Below are 20,615 nucleotides of genomic sequence, written 5' to 3'. Positions count from 1 at the left end.
AATGATGGGTAAATGCATGAAATATGTCATCTTTTGGTTTTTGTAGAGGTGTTATTTTATTACTCTAAATGAAATAAAACCCTTGCCACTTGTCTCAAACTATATGAAACCGTTACATTCAAATGATAGTGGAAGAGTGCCATAATATTTAAAAGGGAACAATCAATAAAGATTCCTTTCTATTATAAAATATCTCTCGACATAATTTACCTATATTTTTTAAATATAGATATACTAGTAAATTTAATACACAATACACTTGTTGAATCATATAATTATTATAGATTACATAAGGTAAAATCATTTCTTTCAACTTCCAAGAATATTGTACAAAATATTAATCTTAATATATTTTTTAAATTATAACAAACTTAAAAATAAACAATATATATTTTAATATCATTTCTTTAAATTACAATAGTAACTTATAAAAGATAAATAATAAATAATTACAACAAACTTAATTCTTAAAATTAACCTCAATATCATTTAGAAGGAGATTTTTTTTAATTAAAGTGCCTCAAAGATCTAGATATTTTTTTCCCCACAATTATCACATAATAAATCAACATTAATCTAAATTAAGAAACGTATCCTTATCTCCATTGTTGGTCAACAACTCTTACGTACACCAAGATATTTGAACGCATTAATCTTAACGGAAATCGATTTAGCTGGATTAGGTAGCATATATAGTGGACTATTTGGGGCGTACGTAGTCTTGCGCGTGGGGGGACAATTTGTTTTAGTAGGAAATTTTATATTATACTTTTATAATTTTCTAATATTTTGGAGAAGGGTAAGATAAAGACAGCAGGGAGATTCGATCCTCCGATTGGCGGTGCTTAAATGCACGGCTACTTTTTTGTGGAAAGAGTAAGAATGGATGTTTAAAAGAAGTTGAGGGGTTGTTGCAGATCATGTGCCAAGACTAATCCTAAGCCTATATAATTCTCTCCATACAGCACACAAGTTATTGTGTAAAGAGAGTAAGAATGGAAGTTGTGGGAGAAGTAGAAGGGTTGTTAAAGGTCTATGCAGATGGCTCTCTGCAGCGCCATGAACGTCCCACAGTGCCTGCATCTTCACATTTCAAAGACGGCGTTGCATGCAAGGACGTCGTTATAAATCCGGAAACGGGCGTCTGGGCTCGCATATTCAATCCGGAAACCGCTGCTGAAAAACCGCCTTTGCTGATCTACTTCCATGGAGGAGGGTTCTTAGCTTGTTCCACAGCCTGGGTAGAATACCACACTTTTTTTCACAATTTGTGCAAGAACTCCGGCGTAATAATTGTGTCGGTAGATTACAGGCTGGCGCCGGAGCACCGGCTCCCGGCGGCGTACGATGACTGTGCGGAGGCCGTCGAATGGATCGCAAAGCAGGCTGCGGGGCGCGCAGAGTCGCCGGAGGAGTGGTTGTCGCCGTCCGTCGTGGATTTTTCCCGGTGTTTTTTGGCCGGAGAGAGTGCTGGAGGGAATATCGTTTACCACATGGGACTGCGGATTGCTGAGGTGGACGTGAGCCCGTTGGTGGTGAAGGGATTGATTGCTATTCACCCCTTCTTTGGGGGTGAGGAAATGATGGAGTCTGAGAAAAGAGCAGAGGGGTTAAAGTTTGCAGAGACGTGCAATTTCATCTGGAGTATAGTTCTCCCGGTGGGGTCCAGCAGAGACCACCCATTCTGTAATCCGGCCGTTTTGCCCCTGAAGCCTGGTTTGAAATTACCGCCGGTTTTGGTGTCCCTTGCAGGAAAGGATCAACTTAAAGTGAGAGGGGAGATGTTTTATGAAGATCTCAAGAAAAGCGGGAAGGAGGCGGAATTGATGGTGGAGGAAAGTGGGATCCATGCTTATCACATTATCCTTCCGCAGTATGAAGGAACTCTGCGTCTGATACACGCTATTTCTGACTTCATTAATGGCCGTTAAAATCACTTTCCACGATGTTATATTTTGTGGAGCTGCGTCAAATTAATTGCACTGTAGTACAGTTGTTTCACCCACTGCAATTTCTCTTCTAGCCGCACTGTTATCTTGTTCTGGCTAATAATAATTGTTCGATCAACTCTCTTGTTTTCTTGTAAGACTTTTTGGCCTTGTTCAATCAATTCTTCACGAAAGTCAGGTGACAGATTTTACTTGGTTGTAAAATTTAGAATAAATGGGTTCGGAAGGTAGATCAAAGATTAATTATCTTTGAATTTCATTAGGGGAGAACACATAGGTATTTGTTATAGCATTCAATTATTAACTTTTAAAAAAATCAATAAATGATAATTTTCACATGGAACAAATTTAATAAATGATAATTAAAAGTTCATTAATAATTTTCACAGCTGCCATTTTTTATTATTTTTGGATCATAATTTTTTTTTATGCATAAGTATTGGTAATTTTAAGCGCACGATTATCAAGGCATCTTTAAGTAGGCATCAAGCGACTCTTTAAAATGTGTACTTTTTGACCCTTGCATGCATAATAGATTTCACAACATGCATCATTATTATCTAGAAGCGAGAACAATTTCTGTCTTTTTACTTTTGATATATTCAAATTATTATTGAGGATTGTATAATTTCTTGATAATTAAATCTTGTTCTTATTTAGAATTTTAACATCTTCATTTTTTTGGTAAAATCTCAATCATTTTTAAAAATAAACAAAGCTCGCTATTGATGAAAATTAATAATATGAATAATAGGGTCAATGTTGAGCACAAACAGCTACACAATAACCTTGTTATTATAATTCTATGTTATAAGGAAAATAAATAGATTAAAATTTAGAATGTAATTTAAATATTCTTTATGTAGGAATTATGTGTAATAAGATATTAATTTTAAATAACATTTTGTAGTTGTGGATTCTCTACATGAAAAATATATATAACATATTACAAATCGTATATTTTACAAAATTATTACTAAAAAATAATGCTATATCTATTTTTTCTTGATAAACTATTCAGAAGGTGACAACTTCCATGGTGCATTGTGTGATTAAGAATGTCTTATCTAGAGACATAAAAACAAAAACATCTTATAACATATTGAATAAAACAAGAACATATATGGTCAAATGCAAAAAAATTGTATCTATTTAACAAGGTTCCTAAACAAAATCAAAACCATGAAAAATAATATGTATTTGATACCCCTATCAAACTAAAAAAAATTCTATACTATGGTGTCAATTATAGTTGTTAACAGGTAAAATTCACTATATTTTACTTCCAAATTGATGTAAAAATAGGGAGCTTATGCCTCTTTACCATAATTAAACATATAATTTATGCGAAGAACTCCAAGATATCTTTAAAGTTCGCTAATAATCACCTAAGAATGGATGTCACACACATAATGATGCATGAATTGTGAACATATCTAGATATTTTCACACTCATATATGTAGAAATAATAATAAAAAACACATACAAATTGATCATATATAATTTTCTCTAAATAAAATCTAATACAATGTGAACAATTCTAGCTCTAGAGAGAAAATACTTTCTATTCTACTACATGAGAAAATCATTTACATATAGCATCAACAAACTCACTTTACAATCATGAAACCTCTAGTTACAATTGTACATACTCTTGATGTGATTCAACTACTACAACATGCCTTCAAGAGTCAAAGATGGACTGCAACAAATTATTACCATGAAGGCCAATGAATCCAACATGGAAAAGCAACATAATACCTTCCTACAATTTCACAATCTTGAGAAGATAGAAACAAATGAACAAATGGAAGACGAAATGCTTAAATCCTTCAAATCCTTCTAGTCATTGGTATTAGGATTTGTTCATAATTTTTAGTTGTTAGTGTAAATAGTGACATTATCAAACTAGTTAGCTTTTAGCCTACCTAGAGAGTCCTATTCACACTAGTTAAGTCTCTACTTAGGGATTGTTTCCCTTTGTCTCATTTCATGTGGTTGATACACATGTACTCACCTTTTGAGACATCTAGTCCATGAACACTTGATACATGCTCAAATACTTATCACTTGAACATACATGTATTGCACCTTTGGAGGGGTGGTTAGTCATTTAGTCCTACCTTCCTACCTCCTCTACCTTACGTATATATGCAAGGTTTTCATTTTATAGTTGTACAATTTCTCATTTTATTTGACTAGTGGAAGGTTATTTTGTGCTTTCATAACTTGGCTTCTCCAACATGGTATCAGAGCATGCAACTACTTAACACTTGTTGCTCAAATGATACTGACATTCCATGCAAATGTTTTGGCAAATCAAACATTTATAGTATGCGTTTATCATGAAAAACAGTATGTCCACTCCTTGTTACAAGAATAAGATTACAAAGTTGGTTTTGGGGTCATTTGTGATCTATAAATTTGAATGAAGATTCCTTAAGGATTTACTATTCGATTCTTAATCATCTTAACCCATCATCAAAACTTCTTCTCACTAATACAGTGATGAATCTGCTCTCTAGAAAAATTGAAACATTAAGACACTTGTGATCGTGCACACTTAGACCTATTTTTTATCATGCCACCTAATTGGGGTGCTTTGGTCCCCAAACAATATAAGGATCAATGGAGAAAGGTTGATAGAACTTCATCCTACTAATATGACACAATAAAATGTGCACAAACCATTACAAAACATGGTGCCCAAATTTGGTACACAATAAGATATAAACATGCTTGGAATAATAATTTGGTACTAAAAGATTTTTATGCTTTTGTAAATAATTTAACCAAAATATAAAACTAGCACTTGCACCTCAACAAGGTGCAATGGTTATGTTGATAGTACGATTTGGTTTGGGTAATAAATATTCTTTAAATTTAGAAGTAGGATTGGATGAGGCTAATGTTCAATCCAATTGAAAATTTAAACAACTTTAGAAGTGACAAAATAAAATGTTAAAGTTTCAAGAGAGTATTTGTCCATATCTGTCACAAGGCACAATTTCTTCAAATTCTTAGAACCAAATTTAAATGTTTGAAAAAATTCCAAACCTCTCCAAAAAAATATTGTACATATAAAGGTCTCCATTGTCCAGTCTTGATTTTATTGTTTCAATATTAATGACTACATCATCCTTGATTATGATAGAAAAAGAGATTTGAGATTGTCTAATTTTTCTTCTTTTTCCCCTTTAAGGAGTTTTTTTTTGTCGTTTCCCATGTCTTCACTTGTTTTCCTCTCTCGCATCCTACAGTGATGAAGCATTGAAGCCCTGTCTTTGCTTCTCTTAGTTCAATTTGGAGAACTTATGTGTTGGTTTCTCATTCTTCCCAATGCCATCTTCAATTCTCTTTGGAAATTTGGATCCATCTTTTCTTAGCACCCATGAAATCTATAGATTAAGCATTTTCCAAGAAATCCACCACAACAAGGTTGCAATTCACAATTTTACTATCTCCATCCATAAGATTCTCGATAACAACAACAACCACCCATTTGACCTAAAGAATGAAGCATATACTCTGATAATTTTGCTTGAAACACTTTGTAATAATACACAAGTTTTCCTTTTTGAAATAAAATAGTGGGCTTCATCAAAAGAAATTTTGGATTTTTAATTTTCAGTGGTTATGGTAAAATGATCGTTTTTAATGATTAATGTCATAGATGCTATTAATTTTTGTAATATAAAATTTTTAAATAGAAAATTTGGGGATGGGTGGTTGGAAGGTTACTATTACTAAGCTTTAGGTTCGTGTTGTTTTCGTTTCAATACTATAGATTGTACTCACGTAATATCACTGGGTATTTCTATGCTTTTTTCTTTACTTTTTCTATTATTTAGTTTCAGTTGTCCATTAGGGACTAGTATCATCCATTTTTTGATATTATAAGGGCCCAATAAATCCCCCTCTATTGGTATATCAAAATAAACAAACAAAAAGGGAGATTAAACATAAAATTGAAAACTTATCAATATATAAAATTTGATAGCCCCCAAAACAATTTATAATTTTAAAAAATTTCACCATCCTTAAAATGTATTCCCATGTCCCCTCAAACCCTAATTGAGAATGAAAGAGAAACTTATATTTACATTTACATATACATAGGATTCTCTTCTAAGATTTTAAACCCCTAAATAGATTTTTATTTTTTTCGCATATCCAAACAATGAGTAAATTTTTAATCCCAAAAATTGTATACAATTAAAAGTGTTTTGAAGTAACGAATCTTAGGAAGAAGTGCTTTGAAGAAAGAAGACCCTTTCAAGTAAATTAAACACAATTTAAAGGAGTATGCAATGACATCAAAAAATTCCATAGGTTTATCAATTAATTGTCTGGGCTTTAAGTTGAGACCATTTCAAATCATGGATTGTTGAAATTTACCTTATGACAAACAACCTAATTATGCTTTGTCAGGCTCCACACAACAAATTCAACAGAACCTAATGACTGACAAAAAAATTAGACAACACAAGCGGATTGATCAACACACAAATTATATTGCCTTTGTACTTATAGTAATAGAAAGGTAGTTTACAAACTTGTAAAAAATAACAAGATAAAAAAATTGCTTGTATTAACAACAACGAGAATTCAATTGATAATAAAAATTGGTCTACACAATCGAATCCAAAAGCAAGTTACTGAATATTAGCATGGATTGTAGAAATCTAATAACAGTACTAGACAACGAGAATTCTTTGTATAATCCAATTGCTTAGTTAGAGTAACTTAGATTGAGGGTGGCTTTAAATGAAATAATCAACATATCTATTTAGGCCCCAATTTACAAATTTGAGCGAGAGATTGGGGTTTAATCCAAGAATTAATCTCTCTAATGACATTGTCGCTTCTTGCAGTATCCTAACAGTGTACAATAATCACAAATGTCGAAAGGGATTCATAGATCAGGGAAGATCTTGGCAATCTTCCTATCAACACATCTCCCAACTAATATGAACACCATTATTGAATTCTTTTATTATATGCAATTATCCTCAAGTTCCATTTTATCTGTGCACTTTGAGATTGATGCAACGTCAATTAACACATCATCAAAATGAAGACCATGCAAAACTGTCCATCAGACTTTTTTGATGTCATAAATTGTAATCAAGTGTGAGACATTACATTTTGGTGGGAGGTTTCTTCGAAATAATAACCTATCAGCTAAATATAATAATAAAAATATATTTAAATATAATAATAATTTAATATTAATTACATTATCATACTTTTATAATAATTTAATATTAATTACAATATAGTAATATAATAATTTTTTTAATAGAATAATAAACAAATATGATATCTCTAAATAAACTTTACTTATATTCTTCTAAAACTAAATATACTAATTATAAATTACACATTATAAATATTAAAAATAGATAATAAATGTAATTCTCTAAATTAACTTCAACATTTAATAGAAGTTTTTTCTGAATAAAAATGCATAAATGATCTAGATATTATTTTTTCCCAATAATTATAACATAATAAACCAATATTAATCTAAATTAAGAAAGACATCGTTATCTTCATTATTTGTCAACAAGAAGATATTTCAACACATTAATCTTAATGGAAAACGATTTACCTATTTGGAGCGCATAGACACGCGTGTGGAGACAATTTGTTTTATTCGTAATTTTTTTATATTATTCCTTTATAATTTTCTAATTTTTGAGGAGGGTAAGATAAAGAAAGCAGCTAGATTCGATCCTCTGATTGGCTGTGCTTAAATGCACGGCTACTTTTTGTGGAAGGACTAAGAATGGATGCTTAAGGAGATGTTGAGGGTTTGTTGCAGACCATGTGCTGAGACTATATAATTTTCTCCACACATGTTATTGTGGAAAGAGAGAAAGAATGGAAGTTGTACGAGAGGTAGAAGGGCAGTTGAAGATCTATTCAGATGGCTCTGTGCTGCGCCTTCCACATCCCACACTGCCTGCATCTTCACATTTTACACACGGCGTTGCTTCCAAGGACGTCATTATAAATCCGGAAACGGGCGTCTGGGCTCGCATATTCAATCCGGAAACCGCTGCTGAAAAACCGCCTTTGCTGATATATTTTCATGGAGGAGGGTTCTTAGCTTGTTCCACAGCCTGGGTAGAATACCACACTTTTTTTCACAATTTGTGCAAGACTTCCGGTGTAATAATTGTGTCGGTAGATTACAGGCTGGCGCCGGAGCACCGGCTCCCGGCGGCGTACGATGACTGTACGGAGGCAATCGAATGGATCGCAAAGCAGGCTTCCGGGCGCGCAGAGTCGCCGGAGGAGTGGCTGTCGCCGTCCGTCGTGGATTTTAACCGGTGTTTTCTTGCCGGTGAGAGCGCCGGAGGGAATATCGTTTACCACGTCGGACTGCGGATTGCTGAGGTGGACGTGAGGCCATTGGTGGTGAAGGGAGTGATTCCTATCCACCCCGCCTTTGGGGGTGAGGAAAGGGTCGAGTCTGAGGGGTTAATGTTTTTTGAAACGTGCAAAATCATCTGGAGTATAGGTCTCCCGGTGGGATCCACCAGAGACCATCCATTCTGTAATCCGGCGGTTTCGCCCCTGAAGCCTGGTTTGAAATTACCGCCGGTTTTGGTGGCCCTTGCAGGAAAGGATGAACTTAAAGTGAGAGGGGAGATGTTTTATGAATATGTGAAGAGTTGCGGGAAGGAGGCGGAATTGATGGTGGAGGAAAGTGGAATCCATGCTTATCACATTATCCTTCCGCAGTATGAAGGAACTCTGCGTCTGATACACACCATTTCCGACTTCATTAATGGCCGTTAAAATCACTTTTCACGATGTTATATTTTGTGGAGCTGAGTCAAATAAATTGCATAGTATAGTAGTTTCTAACCGCACTGCTATCTTGTTCTAGCTAATAATTGCTGGACCTATAACTCTCCTGTTTTCTTGTAATACTTTTTGTCCTTGTTCAATCAATTATTCAGGAAAGTCGGTTGACAGATTTTACTTGGTTGTAAAATTCAGAAGAAATTGTTTACGAAGTGAATTAAGGAGTAATCATCTTTTAATTTCATTAGGAATAACTGTTCATTCTTTGTGAAATCAATTTTTAATTATTATTATATTTTTTAAATTATAATTTAAAGTTCATTAATAAATTTTATATGTATTATGATCATCTATTTTTTAATATTTTTGGATCATAATTGGTTAATTTGTGTATGACTATTGGGCATATTTAAGTAGGCATTGGACAACACTTTGAAATGTGTACTTTTTGACCCTTGCGTGCATAATGGATTCCAGAGGGTGTATGCATCTTGTTAGAGTAATTGGGTCTTTACTTGATTAATTAAACACTATTTGTTTAATTCTTTAAGTTTCCAATTATTTTTTTACACTTAAGCTAACATTAGGTGCATATAATTAATTATTTTAATTAATTATTATGTGCAAACCTAGGGTTTTCCCTTTTTAGGGTTTCTTGACCTATTAGAGGTTACTTTTTCTTTTCTTTGTGTTATCTTTTCATAATACTTTTTCGTGGTGAATTGGAACTCTCTTGTTTGGAGAATAGTTTTTCCTATGTTTTTCTTGTTCTTCAGATTTTGCTTCATTGCTTCTCCTTGTAACAGGTTATTCGGCTTGCAGAAGATCTTCAGGCTACTGTGAGGTTGTATTTCTCAACTCCTATATAGTATCAGAGCTTCAGATCTGCAGCTATCTGTTCTTGTTTTGAGATTTTTAGCTTTGGAAGCAGATCTGGGGTTTTAGACATTTTTTTTGTGTGCTTAGGGTTAAGTTTTTTTTCTAAGCACTTTGGGCCTAAACGGACCTCACCATCATGCTCAGAAGACCAAAAAGCCTCTATAGTCATAAAATTTGTCCTTTTTTGACCCCTGAGCATTTGGGTGATTTTTTTTCTCTCCAGGCCAGGCTGTACGGTCCTAGCATGCAAATCGAGAAAAAAAATTAAAAAATTGCCTTTTTACGGCATGCAGGCCAAATTGTTTTGATTTTCAAAAAAAAATCAATCAAATCAAAACAAAAAAAAAAAACGCATTAAAAAAAAGGGTTTTTAAAAACTCACCTTTTAGGGTACCGGACCTTACAGTCCGGCGCCGTACGGACCTGTCAGGCCGACCCCACTGGCACCATCGGCCTCCTCCCCGGCTCCGGCGACCTTCCTTCTCCGGCTCCGGCTCCGGCGACCTTCCTTCTCCGGCTCCGTCTCCGGCGACCTTCCTTCTCCGACTCCGGCTCCGATGACCTTCCTCCTCGGCTCCGGCTCCGGCTCCAGCTCCGACACGACGACTTTCCTCTGCTCCGGTAGCGCTCCGATCGCCACTCCTGCCCCGCCGGCACACCACCACCGCCGAACTCTGCCACCTCCACCGGGCTGCGCCACCTCTGCCCGGCCCGAGCGCCACTCCACCATTGTGCCACCTACGCTCGACCCGAGCACCACTTCCGCCCAGCCCGAGCCCCACCTCTGCCCGGAGCACCACCAGCCCCTCCTCTCTAGTCCTTTTGAGAGGGGGTTGGTTTTTTGGGCCTAGATTGTGCATCCGGAGTCATTTTTTAGCGAACGAATAGGCGTTGGAAAGGTGATTCCGAGCCGGTTCTCGTGGTGGTGGATTTTCTTTCCTGGATCTACTGTTTGACTATGTTTTTTTACCAGTCAAAGTCAGGCTTCTTTTTTGCACTTCCGGGGTCTTAGAATGGGCAAATGGACTCCGTTTTTCGAAAACGAATAGGCGTTGGAAAGCTCTCAGCATGCTCTATTTAGATTTGTGATCTTTTTTCTCAAAATTTTCACCAGGTACATGAGATATCAGTTTGAAATTTTTTTTGCATCTTCTGTCTATTCTGAAAGATCACATAATAAAAACAACCAACAAGCAGGTGCAGGTGCAGAGTTTTTTCTTTGTTCTCATGGCAGATCCTTCAGTTGAGTTGTTGACTTCACACAACTATCACACCTGGAAGCCCCGCATCACAAGGCTTCTCAGGTCACGAGGTTGTGGGCTACTTTGGATGAGGTTCAGCCAGACCTTCACCGTCCTTATGAGGTTCTTATGAACCAGAACAAGCTGGATGAGGCCATGGGTTTGATAGCTTTGCATGTCTCCGACAGTCTTCTGTTTCACCTTGATGAGTTGCTTACTCCTCAGGATATGTGGTTGAAGTTTGATTCTCTCTTCGGGAGGGTCAATGAGATTCGGGCATTACAGATTGAGGTAGAGTTGACTTCATTATTACCTGATACCTTTCCCACTATTGAGGATTTTTTGAACAAATTCAAGACTACCAGATCTGTTCTTCAGGGATGTGGAAAGAACAAGACTGATACAGAGTGCATTCATTTGATTCTTTCGAAGCTTCGGGGTCCCTTTCAGTTTTTTGCCTCTGCTTTCTACTCCACCATGGATGGTTTGGGTACTAATTTCACCATGCCTAGCTTTGATGTCTTTTGTGAGCGCTTGTCTCGGGAGCAGTCTCATCTTTCTTAGTTGGATACGCTCTCAGGCTCCAAGAACAAAGCATTGGTTGCTCAGTCCTCTAAGGAGAACGACAAATAGAAGCAGAAACCGAAGCAGAAAAAGCCTTCTATAGGTAGTGAGAATTTCTCCAAGCCCGCTCCTAAGTTTGATTCAAAACCAGTTCCTCCCAAATAAGGGAAATCTTCACAGTCCGATGAGTCTTCCTCCAAGACTAAGAAGAAATCATCAGACACTTGCAGTTTTTGTGGAAAGGATGGACATCCAGTTTTCAAGTGTTGGAAATGATTAGAGGCTTTAGAGGAAGCCATGCAACAGCATCACATTTCCTCACCTCAGGCATCTTCTCCTTCCACAGGGAAAGGTCATGCTCTCACTACTAGAGCTTCGACCTTTGGGTCCACTTGGATTCTAGATTCTGGTGCTTCTCACCATATGACACACACTCAGCAGTTGGTTACTTCTCTTGCCTCTTGTGGTATTTCACAGATTGCAGTGGGTGACTCAGTTCAGCTTTCCGTCTTGGGTTCAGGATCTGTCTCTTTGGATGGGGGTACTCTACAGAATGTTCTGGTTGTCCCTGACATCTCGACGAACCTCTTGTCCATTTATCAGATTTGCCACTCTGGCTCTGGTAAGACAGTTGAGTTCTCACCACATGATGTGGTTATTCGGGACCTCCATGACCTAGATTTGGTTGTGGCTTTTGGTAGTGTGGATTCTGCATCTTGTCTCTACAGATTTGATGAATTTGAGCCCTCTTCGGGTACAGGTTCATCTCTCATAGCACATGCAGATTCAATGAGTAAGCTTTGGCATGAGCGATTGGGCCATGTCAATTACAGATATCTTAAGCAGATGAGTACACAGGCACTTGTTCTTGGGCTCCCACAGATTTCCTGCACTGATAGTGTTTGTCATGGTTGTGTTCTTGGCAAGCATCACAGAGATCCCTTTCCGAAGGGGAGAGCCTCTCGTGCTTTGGCACCCTTGGAGTTGATTCACAGTGATCTCATGTCATTTCCCACTCCTCCTTTTTCCAGGGCCAAGTATGTACTCACGTTTATTGATGACTTCTCCAGACGCACATGGGTGTACTTTCTTAAGTACAAGTCTGATGTCTTTGATTCATTTCGAATCTTCAAGACATTTGTCGAGAAGCAGTCTGGCTGTTCTATTTGACGGATACGTATAGATAATGGGGGGAGTATGTGAATCAGACTTTCAGAGATTTTTGCACTGAGCATGGTTTGCAGCATCAGTTTACTGTTTCCTACACCCCTCAGCAGAATGTTGTCGTTGAATGCAAGAACAAAACTTTACGGGAGATGGCGAATTGTATGATTCAGTCCAGGTCCATGGATTCGTCTTTTTGGGCTGAGGCAATCAATTGTGCCAACTATATTCAAAATCGGATGCCTCACAAGGCTATTCGACATATGACTCCTGAGGAGGCTTGGTCTCATAACAAGCCCGATGTTTCCTTTTTTCGGGTATTTGGTAGTGAGGCATGGGCCTTTATTCCTGATGCTCAGAGGAGAGCCATGGAGCGGAAGAGCCGACCACTCATTTTTGTTGGCTACTGTGAGGATGTTAAGGCGTACAGGTTGTTTGATCCTGATTCCAGAGAGGTCCTGTTTCGACGGGATGTTCAGTTTGATGAGCGTCTTCCCACAGTGGATACCCCGACTTCAGTGTCTACTCCTCTGCCTACTCCATCTACTACACCACTTCAGGATCTTTTTGAGGATGATTCTAATGATGGTGCTGATGATCCACCATCCCCACCTCCACCATCCCCACCTCCACCTGCTCCACCTTAGATGCCCAAGTGGGCCCGCCTTACTGTTGCAGCGGCAGGTCCTCTGGCTGGTGATCCTTCACATACTTGTCGCACTCGTTCTCACACAGTGGGTTCTAGTCTTTTGAGTCATGCTATTTCAGATGATCCTCAGAAGTTTTCAGAGGCGATAGGTCACCCTGAGTGGGATTGTGCTATGGAGGAGGAGTATTCTTCTTTGATGAGGAATCATACAGAGGATCTCTATCCTCTTCCTAAGGGCAGAAAGATGGTTCAGTGTCGCTAGTTGTATCGCACTAAATATGCTGCTGATGGTTCCATTGATAAGTACAAGGCACATCTTGTTGCGAAGGGTTTTTCACAGGTTGAGGGTATTGATTACTCCGAGACATTTGCCCCTGTAGCCAAGATGAATTCCATTCACTTTATACTTTCTCTTGCAGCTTCTTGGCGTTGGCCTGTTTTTCAGATGGATGTGAAGAGTGCCTTCTTGCACGGGGATCTATAGGAGGAAATCTACATGGAACAACCTTAGGGATTTGTGCAGGATAGTTCTTTGGTTTGCAGACTTTGGCGTTCATTGTATGGTCTCAAACAGGCCCCTCGGGATTGGTATGAGAAGATGGACTCTTTCTTGCTCTCCATTGGGTTCTCCCGCAGTCATTCTGATCACACCGTCTACATTCAGCTTCTTGAGGGTGACATTTTGATTCTTGTGCTATATGTTGATGATCTTCTCATCACGGGTAGCTCATCCTCTATGATTCAGCATATTCAACGTGCCTTGATGGATCAGTTTGAGATGACAGATCTTGATCTCTTGCACTATTTCCTTGGTCTTCAGGTGATTCAGTCTTCTGATGGGATCTCTCTCTACCAGCAGAAGTATTCTCTTGACATGCTTCAACGCTTCGACATGCTTGATTGCAAGCCTGCTCCCACACCATGTCAGTCAGGGGTTGTTTTGACCACAGCTTGTCCCACTCTTTCAGTCGATTCTACATTTTACAGGTAGTTGGTAGGCAGTTTGTTGTACCTGACTCACACCCATCTTGATATTTCCTTTGCGGTTGGTCTTGTCTCTCGATTCTCCCATGATCCTCATGAGAGTCATTGGCAAGCTGCCAAATGTATTTTGAGGTACATTCAGGGCACTAGTTCTCATGGCATTCATTATACATCAGGGAACCTCACATTGTTGGCTACACTGACTTAGATTGGGCTGGTGATGTCACTGATCGGAAGTCTACTTCCGGCTTTGTTTTCTGTCTTGGCTCTGGTCCTATCACATGGTCTTGCAAGAAGCAGACTGCTCATGCATTATCATCTACAGAGGCTGAGTACCGCTCTGCTGTGCTCGCTAGTCAGGAGATTTTATGGCTTCGACAGTTGATGACTGAGTTTGGTTTTCCTCCTGATAGTCCCACTGTTCTTTGGTGTGACAATCAGAGTGCTATTCATATTTCCCGCAACCCGGTAGAGCATCAGCAGACGAAGCACATTGAGCTTCACATGCACTTCATCCGTCGGTTGATTCAGGATGGTGTTCTCATTTTGGAGTACATTCCCACTTCTGAGCAGGTTGCAAACATCTTCACGAAACCTTTTGCATTGCCGCGCTATCTTCAATTGCGCTCTATGCTTGGGGTGAAGGAAGTTGTCTTTGGGGGTTCTTTGTGAGGCCTTCCTTCCTTCTTCTTCTTTCAGCATGTTCTTTTATCTTTTTTTGGAGAGGAGTTTTTTTCCCACTGGGTTTTCTCCTTTGTCTCTGTTTCATAGAGATTTCATTGTATTTGGGTACTTGATCAGGCCTTGTTGCCGGGACCCATCTTTCATGCTTTCAGTAGTTGTTTTAGGTTTTAGCTTCTCCCTAAGTCTAGCTTAAGGGGGGGTGTTAGAGTAATTGGGTCTTTACTTGATTAATTAAACATTATTTGTTTAATTCTTTAAGTTTCCAATTATCTTTTTACACTTAAGCTAACATTAGGTGCATATAATTAATTATTTTAATTAATTATTATGTGCAAACCTAGGGTTTTCCCTTTTTAGGGTTTCTTGACCTATTAGAGGTTACTTTTTCTTTTCTTTGTATTATCTTTTTATAATACTTTTTCCTTGTGAATTGGAGCTCTCTTGTTTGGAGAATAGTTTTTCCTGTGTTTTTCTTATTCTTCAGATTTTGCTTCATTGCTTCTCCTTGTAACAGGTTATTCGTCTTGCAGAAGATCTTCAGGCTACTGTGCGGTTGTATTTCTCAACTCCTATACATCTTACTACCTAGAAGCCAAAACAATAGCTATAAGCAGTTTTGTCCCAATCTGATTTACTATTTAGGATCTTGGGTGTGCAAAATTAGCTATAACACTTCCTCTAATAAATAATAAAATTTATTTAGTTTGTAATTTTTTTCTTTTTATTTTGGATATATTCAAATTGTTATTGAGGAATGTAAAAAATTCTTGATAATTAAATCTTGTCTTTATCTAGAATTTTTAAGAAGAAAAACTCGCTATTGATAAAAATTGATAATATGAATAAAATGGTCATTGTTGAACACAAACAACGACTTATTTATTTTGTTATTATAATTCTATATTATAAGAAAAAATAAGATATATTATGATGCACAAACCATTTCTTATCCATAAGGCCAACAATATGATAGTATGATACTCTTTCTTTCAATAGAAATAAATGAAAAACAATATGATATTTATCAAGCTTCTCAAACAAAACTAAAACCATGAAAAATAATTTGTATTTGATACCTATCAAACAAAAAAATTATATATTATGTTGTCAATTATAGTTGTTAATGGATAAAACTCGCTACGTTTTACATCCAAATTGATGTATAAATAGGGAGCTTATGTGTCTTTATTATAACTAAACATATAATTTATGTTTAAAGAACTCCAATATACCCTTAAATTTCACTAATTCTACCTAAAAATGGATGTCTAACACACAATGTTGCATGAATTGTGAACATAAAAATATCTTCACACTCATATATGTAGAAATAACAATAAAAACACATACAAATTTATCATGCATAATTTTCTTTAAAGAAAATCCAATACAATGGAACAACTCTAGCTCTAGAGAGAAAATACTTTCTATTCCACTACATGAGAAAGCCATTTACATATAGCATCAACAAACTCACTTTATAATTTTGAAACCTCTGGTTACACTTGTACATACTCTTGATGTGTTTCAATCTGCTGCAACACGCCTTCAATGGTCAAAGATGGACTATAACAAATTGTTACTATGGAAGCAAGTGGCCCCAACATGGAAAAAGAACATAATACCCTCCTGCAATCTCCCAATCTTTAGAAGATAGAAGAAATGAACAAATGGAAGGTCAAACACTTAAATCCTTCAAATTCTTCTAATCATTGGTATTAGGATTTGTTCATAATTTTGAATTGTTAGTGTAGATAGTGACATAATCAAACTAGTTGGATTTTAGCCTACCTAAGAGAGTCATATTTACACTTGTTAAGTCTTCACTAGTCACTTGAGCATTCATGTATTGCACCATTGGAGGGGTAGTCAGTCATTTAGTCCTACCTTCCTGCCACCTCTACCTTGCCTATATATGCAAGGTTCTCATTGAATATTTGTACAATCTTGTTTTATATGATAAATATCCTATTGTGCTTATTGTATTTCACTAGTAAAGGATTTTTTGTGCTTTCAAATCTTGGCTTCTCCAACATGGTATTAGACGACACAACTACTTAACATTTATGACTTGACTGATACCGAAATTCCATGCAAAGATTTTAGAAAATTAATCATTTATAGTATGTGTTTATCATGAAAAGTAGTATGTTCACTTCTTATTGCTAGAATAAGATTCCAAGTTGGTTTTGGAATCATTTTTCATCTTCAACCATGATCACAACTTTTTCTCACTAATACAATGATAAATTCACTCTCCAAAAAAAATGAAACATTAAGGCACTTGTGATCATCCACACTTAGACCTATTTTTTTTATCATGCCACCTGATTAGGGTGCTTTGGTCCCTAAACACTCTAGGCATCAATGGAGAAATTTTGATGGAAAATTCATCCTACTAAGATGACACAATGTCTTGCATCATAATACTTGAACACCATCCAGAACTTAGTACACATTTGCACCTAGCTAGCCTATTTTCATATTTGATTAAGGAAGCCACTTAAAAAAATGAGAATAAAGGAAATCGCAACTAGATAACAAGATCAATAAAATGCAATACACATGACCAATGTGTGTACAAAACATTGCTCAATAATAAGCTACAAGTGGCTATATATAGGATACACCACTACATATGTGAATGCACAACTAATGTGACATAATAGGTGTAGTGACATGTTTGCACAACATCTACACCAAAATAGGAAAGTCCAAGTCACTTGATGCAAGTACAAATTACATAAGTAGATGCTTGCATAGGCAATTTAATCCAATCCCAGGTGAATAAAATGCAATAAAAAATAAATAAATAAACGAGTGAATAAAAGGATGCCCCAACACCCCTATAATTGTATCTTAGGTTGTTAGGAAAGATAAATGAATGAGTCATGTTTTATTATGCCTATGTATAAAATGTGTCCCTCAAGGAAGTAAGAATTATAAAACCTCATACAAGGGGAAAATCCTACTTATGAGAGAAGTGTTTGGTGTGGAGCCTAATTAGTCTCCAAGTGGGAGATTGTTGATATGTGGTGACTGATCAACAAAGTACTGTACACTCAGCACGTATCCTTGCCGGTATATATGAGGTTCTCATTGAATTTTTTTTTTGCCGTTTTTGTTGATGAAAACCGACATTGTAATAAAACCCTAAAAAGGCCGACTTTGTTTGTTGCCCTAAAAATGCATGTTATAAGCAGCTGGGATGCTTAAGGCATTGTAAGGTTGATGTACTGTTTTGCTGGATAATAAGAAAGATTGGACGACTGTGTATGGTGGACGTAACCCATTCTGGGTGAACCACATTAAATCTTTGTGTTATCTGTGTCCTATTTTATTCCTTTATCTTTTGTATTTAAATCTGCATATAATTGTTAGTTCATATTTGCTTCGGATTTGCTAGAAACCCTAACAAGAAGGCTCATAAAATAAAGATTAAAGAAGTGACTGTAATAATTTTGATGGAACTATCATCAGAGAGGATATGAATGTCCTCAAAGGATTCCTTGAATATATATAGACTTACAAAAAAAACATACAAGATCTGTCAAGTTCTTATCCTTAGAAACTATCTTTAGAAAATAATAAATATGATCCTACTAAAAAGAATCACTAGATGCCATGTATGTAGTAATATTAGGCTCAAAAGAAGCATTAGAAGTAGGATATGGAATGGTAGTAATCTTAGTATCATCAACATGTGCAATGTTCTCCAAGGAAGCATGACTTTCCAATGGTGATTCAAGCTATCCATGCAATTATTGATGATGATACATGTAGCAAAATAAAAAAGTTAATGTAATTTATGTGACATATTAGTCTATAAACCATGTCATCATGTTAAACCATGCATTCTTTTATTTATAGTCACTTATCTTTACAAAAATTATGAGGAGATAGGGTAATAACCCATGCATAAAGCAATTATTATTTAAATATAAAAATATTAGGCTCAAAAGAAGCACCAGAAGGAGGATATCGAATTGTAGTAGTCTAAGTATCATCCACATGTGCAAGGTTCTCCACAAAAACATGACTTTGAAATGGAGATTCAAGATGTCCATACAATTTTATTGATGACGATCCAAGTAGTGAAAGGAAAGTCAATATACTTTATGTGACATATTATACTAAGAGTGAAATATATCCTTAGGTTAGGAAAAGGAAGTCTATTTCTTAAGTTGGTCTTTAAGAGGGGCAATAAGACATTTTAGGTTTCCTATGGTTGTATTCAATAAGTTTATATTGTAGGATTTGAACTATAACATTCTCTACAAGGTAATTGTATGCCATACTTGAGTAGTCTTTTGTTGTGCTTATATGTCTATTGGTTAAAAAAAATTTGTCTATATTTTTTGTTTAAGTCGATAGGTATTGTTTCCTTTATGCCTTTTATATATCCATGTGTGTGTGTGTGTGTGTGTGTGTGGTAGGTTTATTTTGTCTTTCGATGTCCCCTCTTTCGCATCTATCTTGTTCTTGTAGACTACATCTTCAAGTTTTGATTTACTATTGCAATGTCAATATGTGACCACCATCCCAACTAGAGCGTATTATCACTATTTTCCATTGACCATTCAAATATGCATATATACCCTTATGACTGGTATGAACCCTATTATACATGTGTGTATGCTTTAATTCTCAATATAGTTGTTCATTGTTAATCTCTATGGTTAAGGTACCAATTCTATAAATTTATTTAATGTTGTTTATATCAAAATACACTTGCCATAGCCTAGATGAGTTATATGTATGCAGTTATCCCATGTGATTTATATTTGTCCAATCTGATAATTTCCATTGGATTGAACTAGTCGATGTTAAGGCTAGTCTCTTGTCAACAAATGCATGGTTGTTCAACAAATGCTTGCATGGATCCAATGGTAAGTTATTGTCCAGCCATGGTGTTTTTGGAGATGGTAGGCCCAACTTTGATCATAGTATCATATATTCCATCTTGCAACTCATAAGCCATTAATATAGCATTTAATTCTTGTATCTTCTTCCTCAGTTTTTCCTTTTTTTACTCGAGTTATGATGGTTGAGAACCCTTTAATGATGATATTTAATGTTTGATTTTGAAATAAAAGATAAAGGGTAGTGAAAGCTTGTACTCCAAAATACTCTAATGGTATGTTGATCTAGATTTGCAACAATATTATGTCTTTTAGGTGCAGTCAAGCTAAGAAGAGTAATGAACCATGATGGAAACAAAGATTGGTACAATTAACTAATAGTTGCTATGAGTCTACTTGCAACAACACTGTATTGGTTATGATTGATCATGAATGAGAATATCTATTATATTTGTTATAATCATTTACAAGTTAACTTCTTCCTTATATTTCTTTGCTTCTAGTTTAAAAGAAAGACACCTCTATATGATATTTGGTTGATAAGTTAGCATTTAATTCTTGTATCGTCAAGTCCTCATTTTTTCCATTTTTTACTTGATTTATGATGGTTGAAAACCCTTTAATGATGATATTTAAATGTTTGATTTTGAAATAAAAGATAAATGGTAGTGAAAGCTTGTACCCCAAAATACTCTAATGGTATGTTGATCTAGATTTGCAACAATATTATGTCTTTTAGGAGCAATCAAGCTAAGAAGAGCAATGCACCATGATGGAAACAAAGATTGGTGCATCATTTTTTAATTAACCAATATTTGC

General features: G+C 36.2%; 2 protein-coding genes across 2 annotated transcripts; both read left to right on the top strand.

Moving 5' to 3' along the window:
• The first annotated feature begins 837 nt into the window (after positions 1-837).
• LOC131072620 (probable carboxylesterase 17) lies at positions 838-2,067 on the top strand. Its single transcript, XM_058008845.2, has one exon. The coding sequence runs from the start codon at positions 996-998 to the stop codon at positions 1,929-1,931; it is 936 nt and encodes a 311-aa protein (XP_057864828.2). The 5' UTR covers positions 838-995; the 3' UTR covers positions 1,932-2,067.
• Positions 2,068-7,662: 5,595 nt separating this feature from the next.
• Positions 7,663-8,946, top strand: LOC131072619 (probable carboxylesterase 17). The gene has a single exon (XM_058008844.2). It carries the CDS (start codon positions 7,837-7,839, stop codon positions 8,758-8,760), a length of 924 nt encoding a protein of 307 aa, XP_057864827.2. The 5' UTR covers positions 7,663-7,836; the 3' UTR covers positions 8,761-8,946.
• Positions 8,947-20,615: the final 11,669 nt, after the last annotated feature.

This window comes from Cryptomeria japonica, chromosome 10 (assembly GCF_030272615.1).
Source record: "Cryptomeria japonica chromosome 10, Sugi_1.0, whole genome shotgun sequence".
Taxonomy (NCBI): domain Eukaryota; kingdom Viridiplantae; phylum Streptophyta; class Pinopsida; order Cupressales; family Cupressaceae; genus Cryptomeria; species Cryptomeria japonica.
The sequence above is the reverse complement of the archived record's forward strand: the minus strand, read 5'-3'. Positions and strand labels throughout refer to the sequence as shown.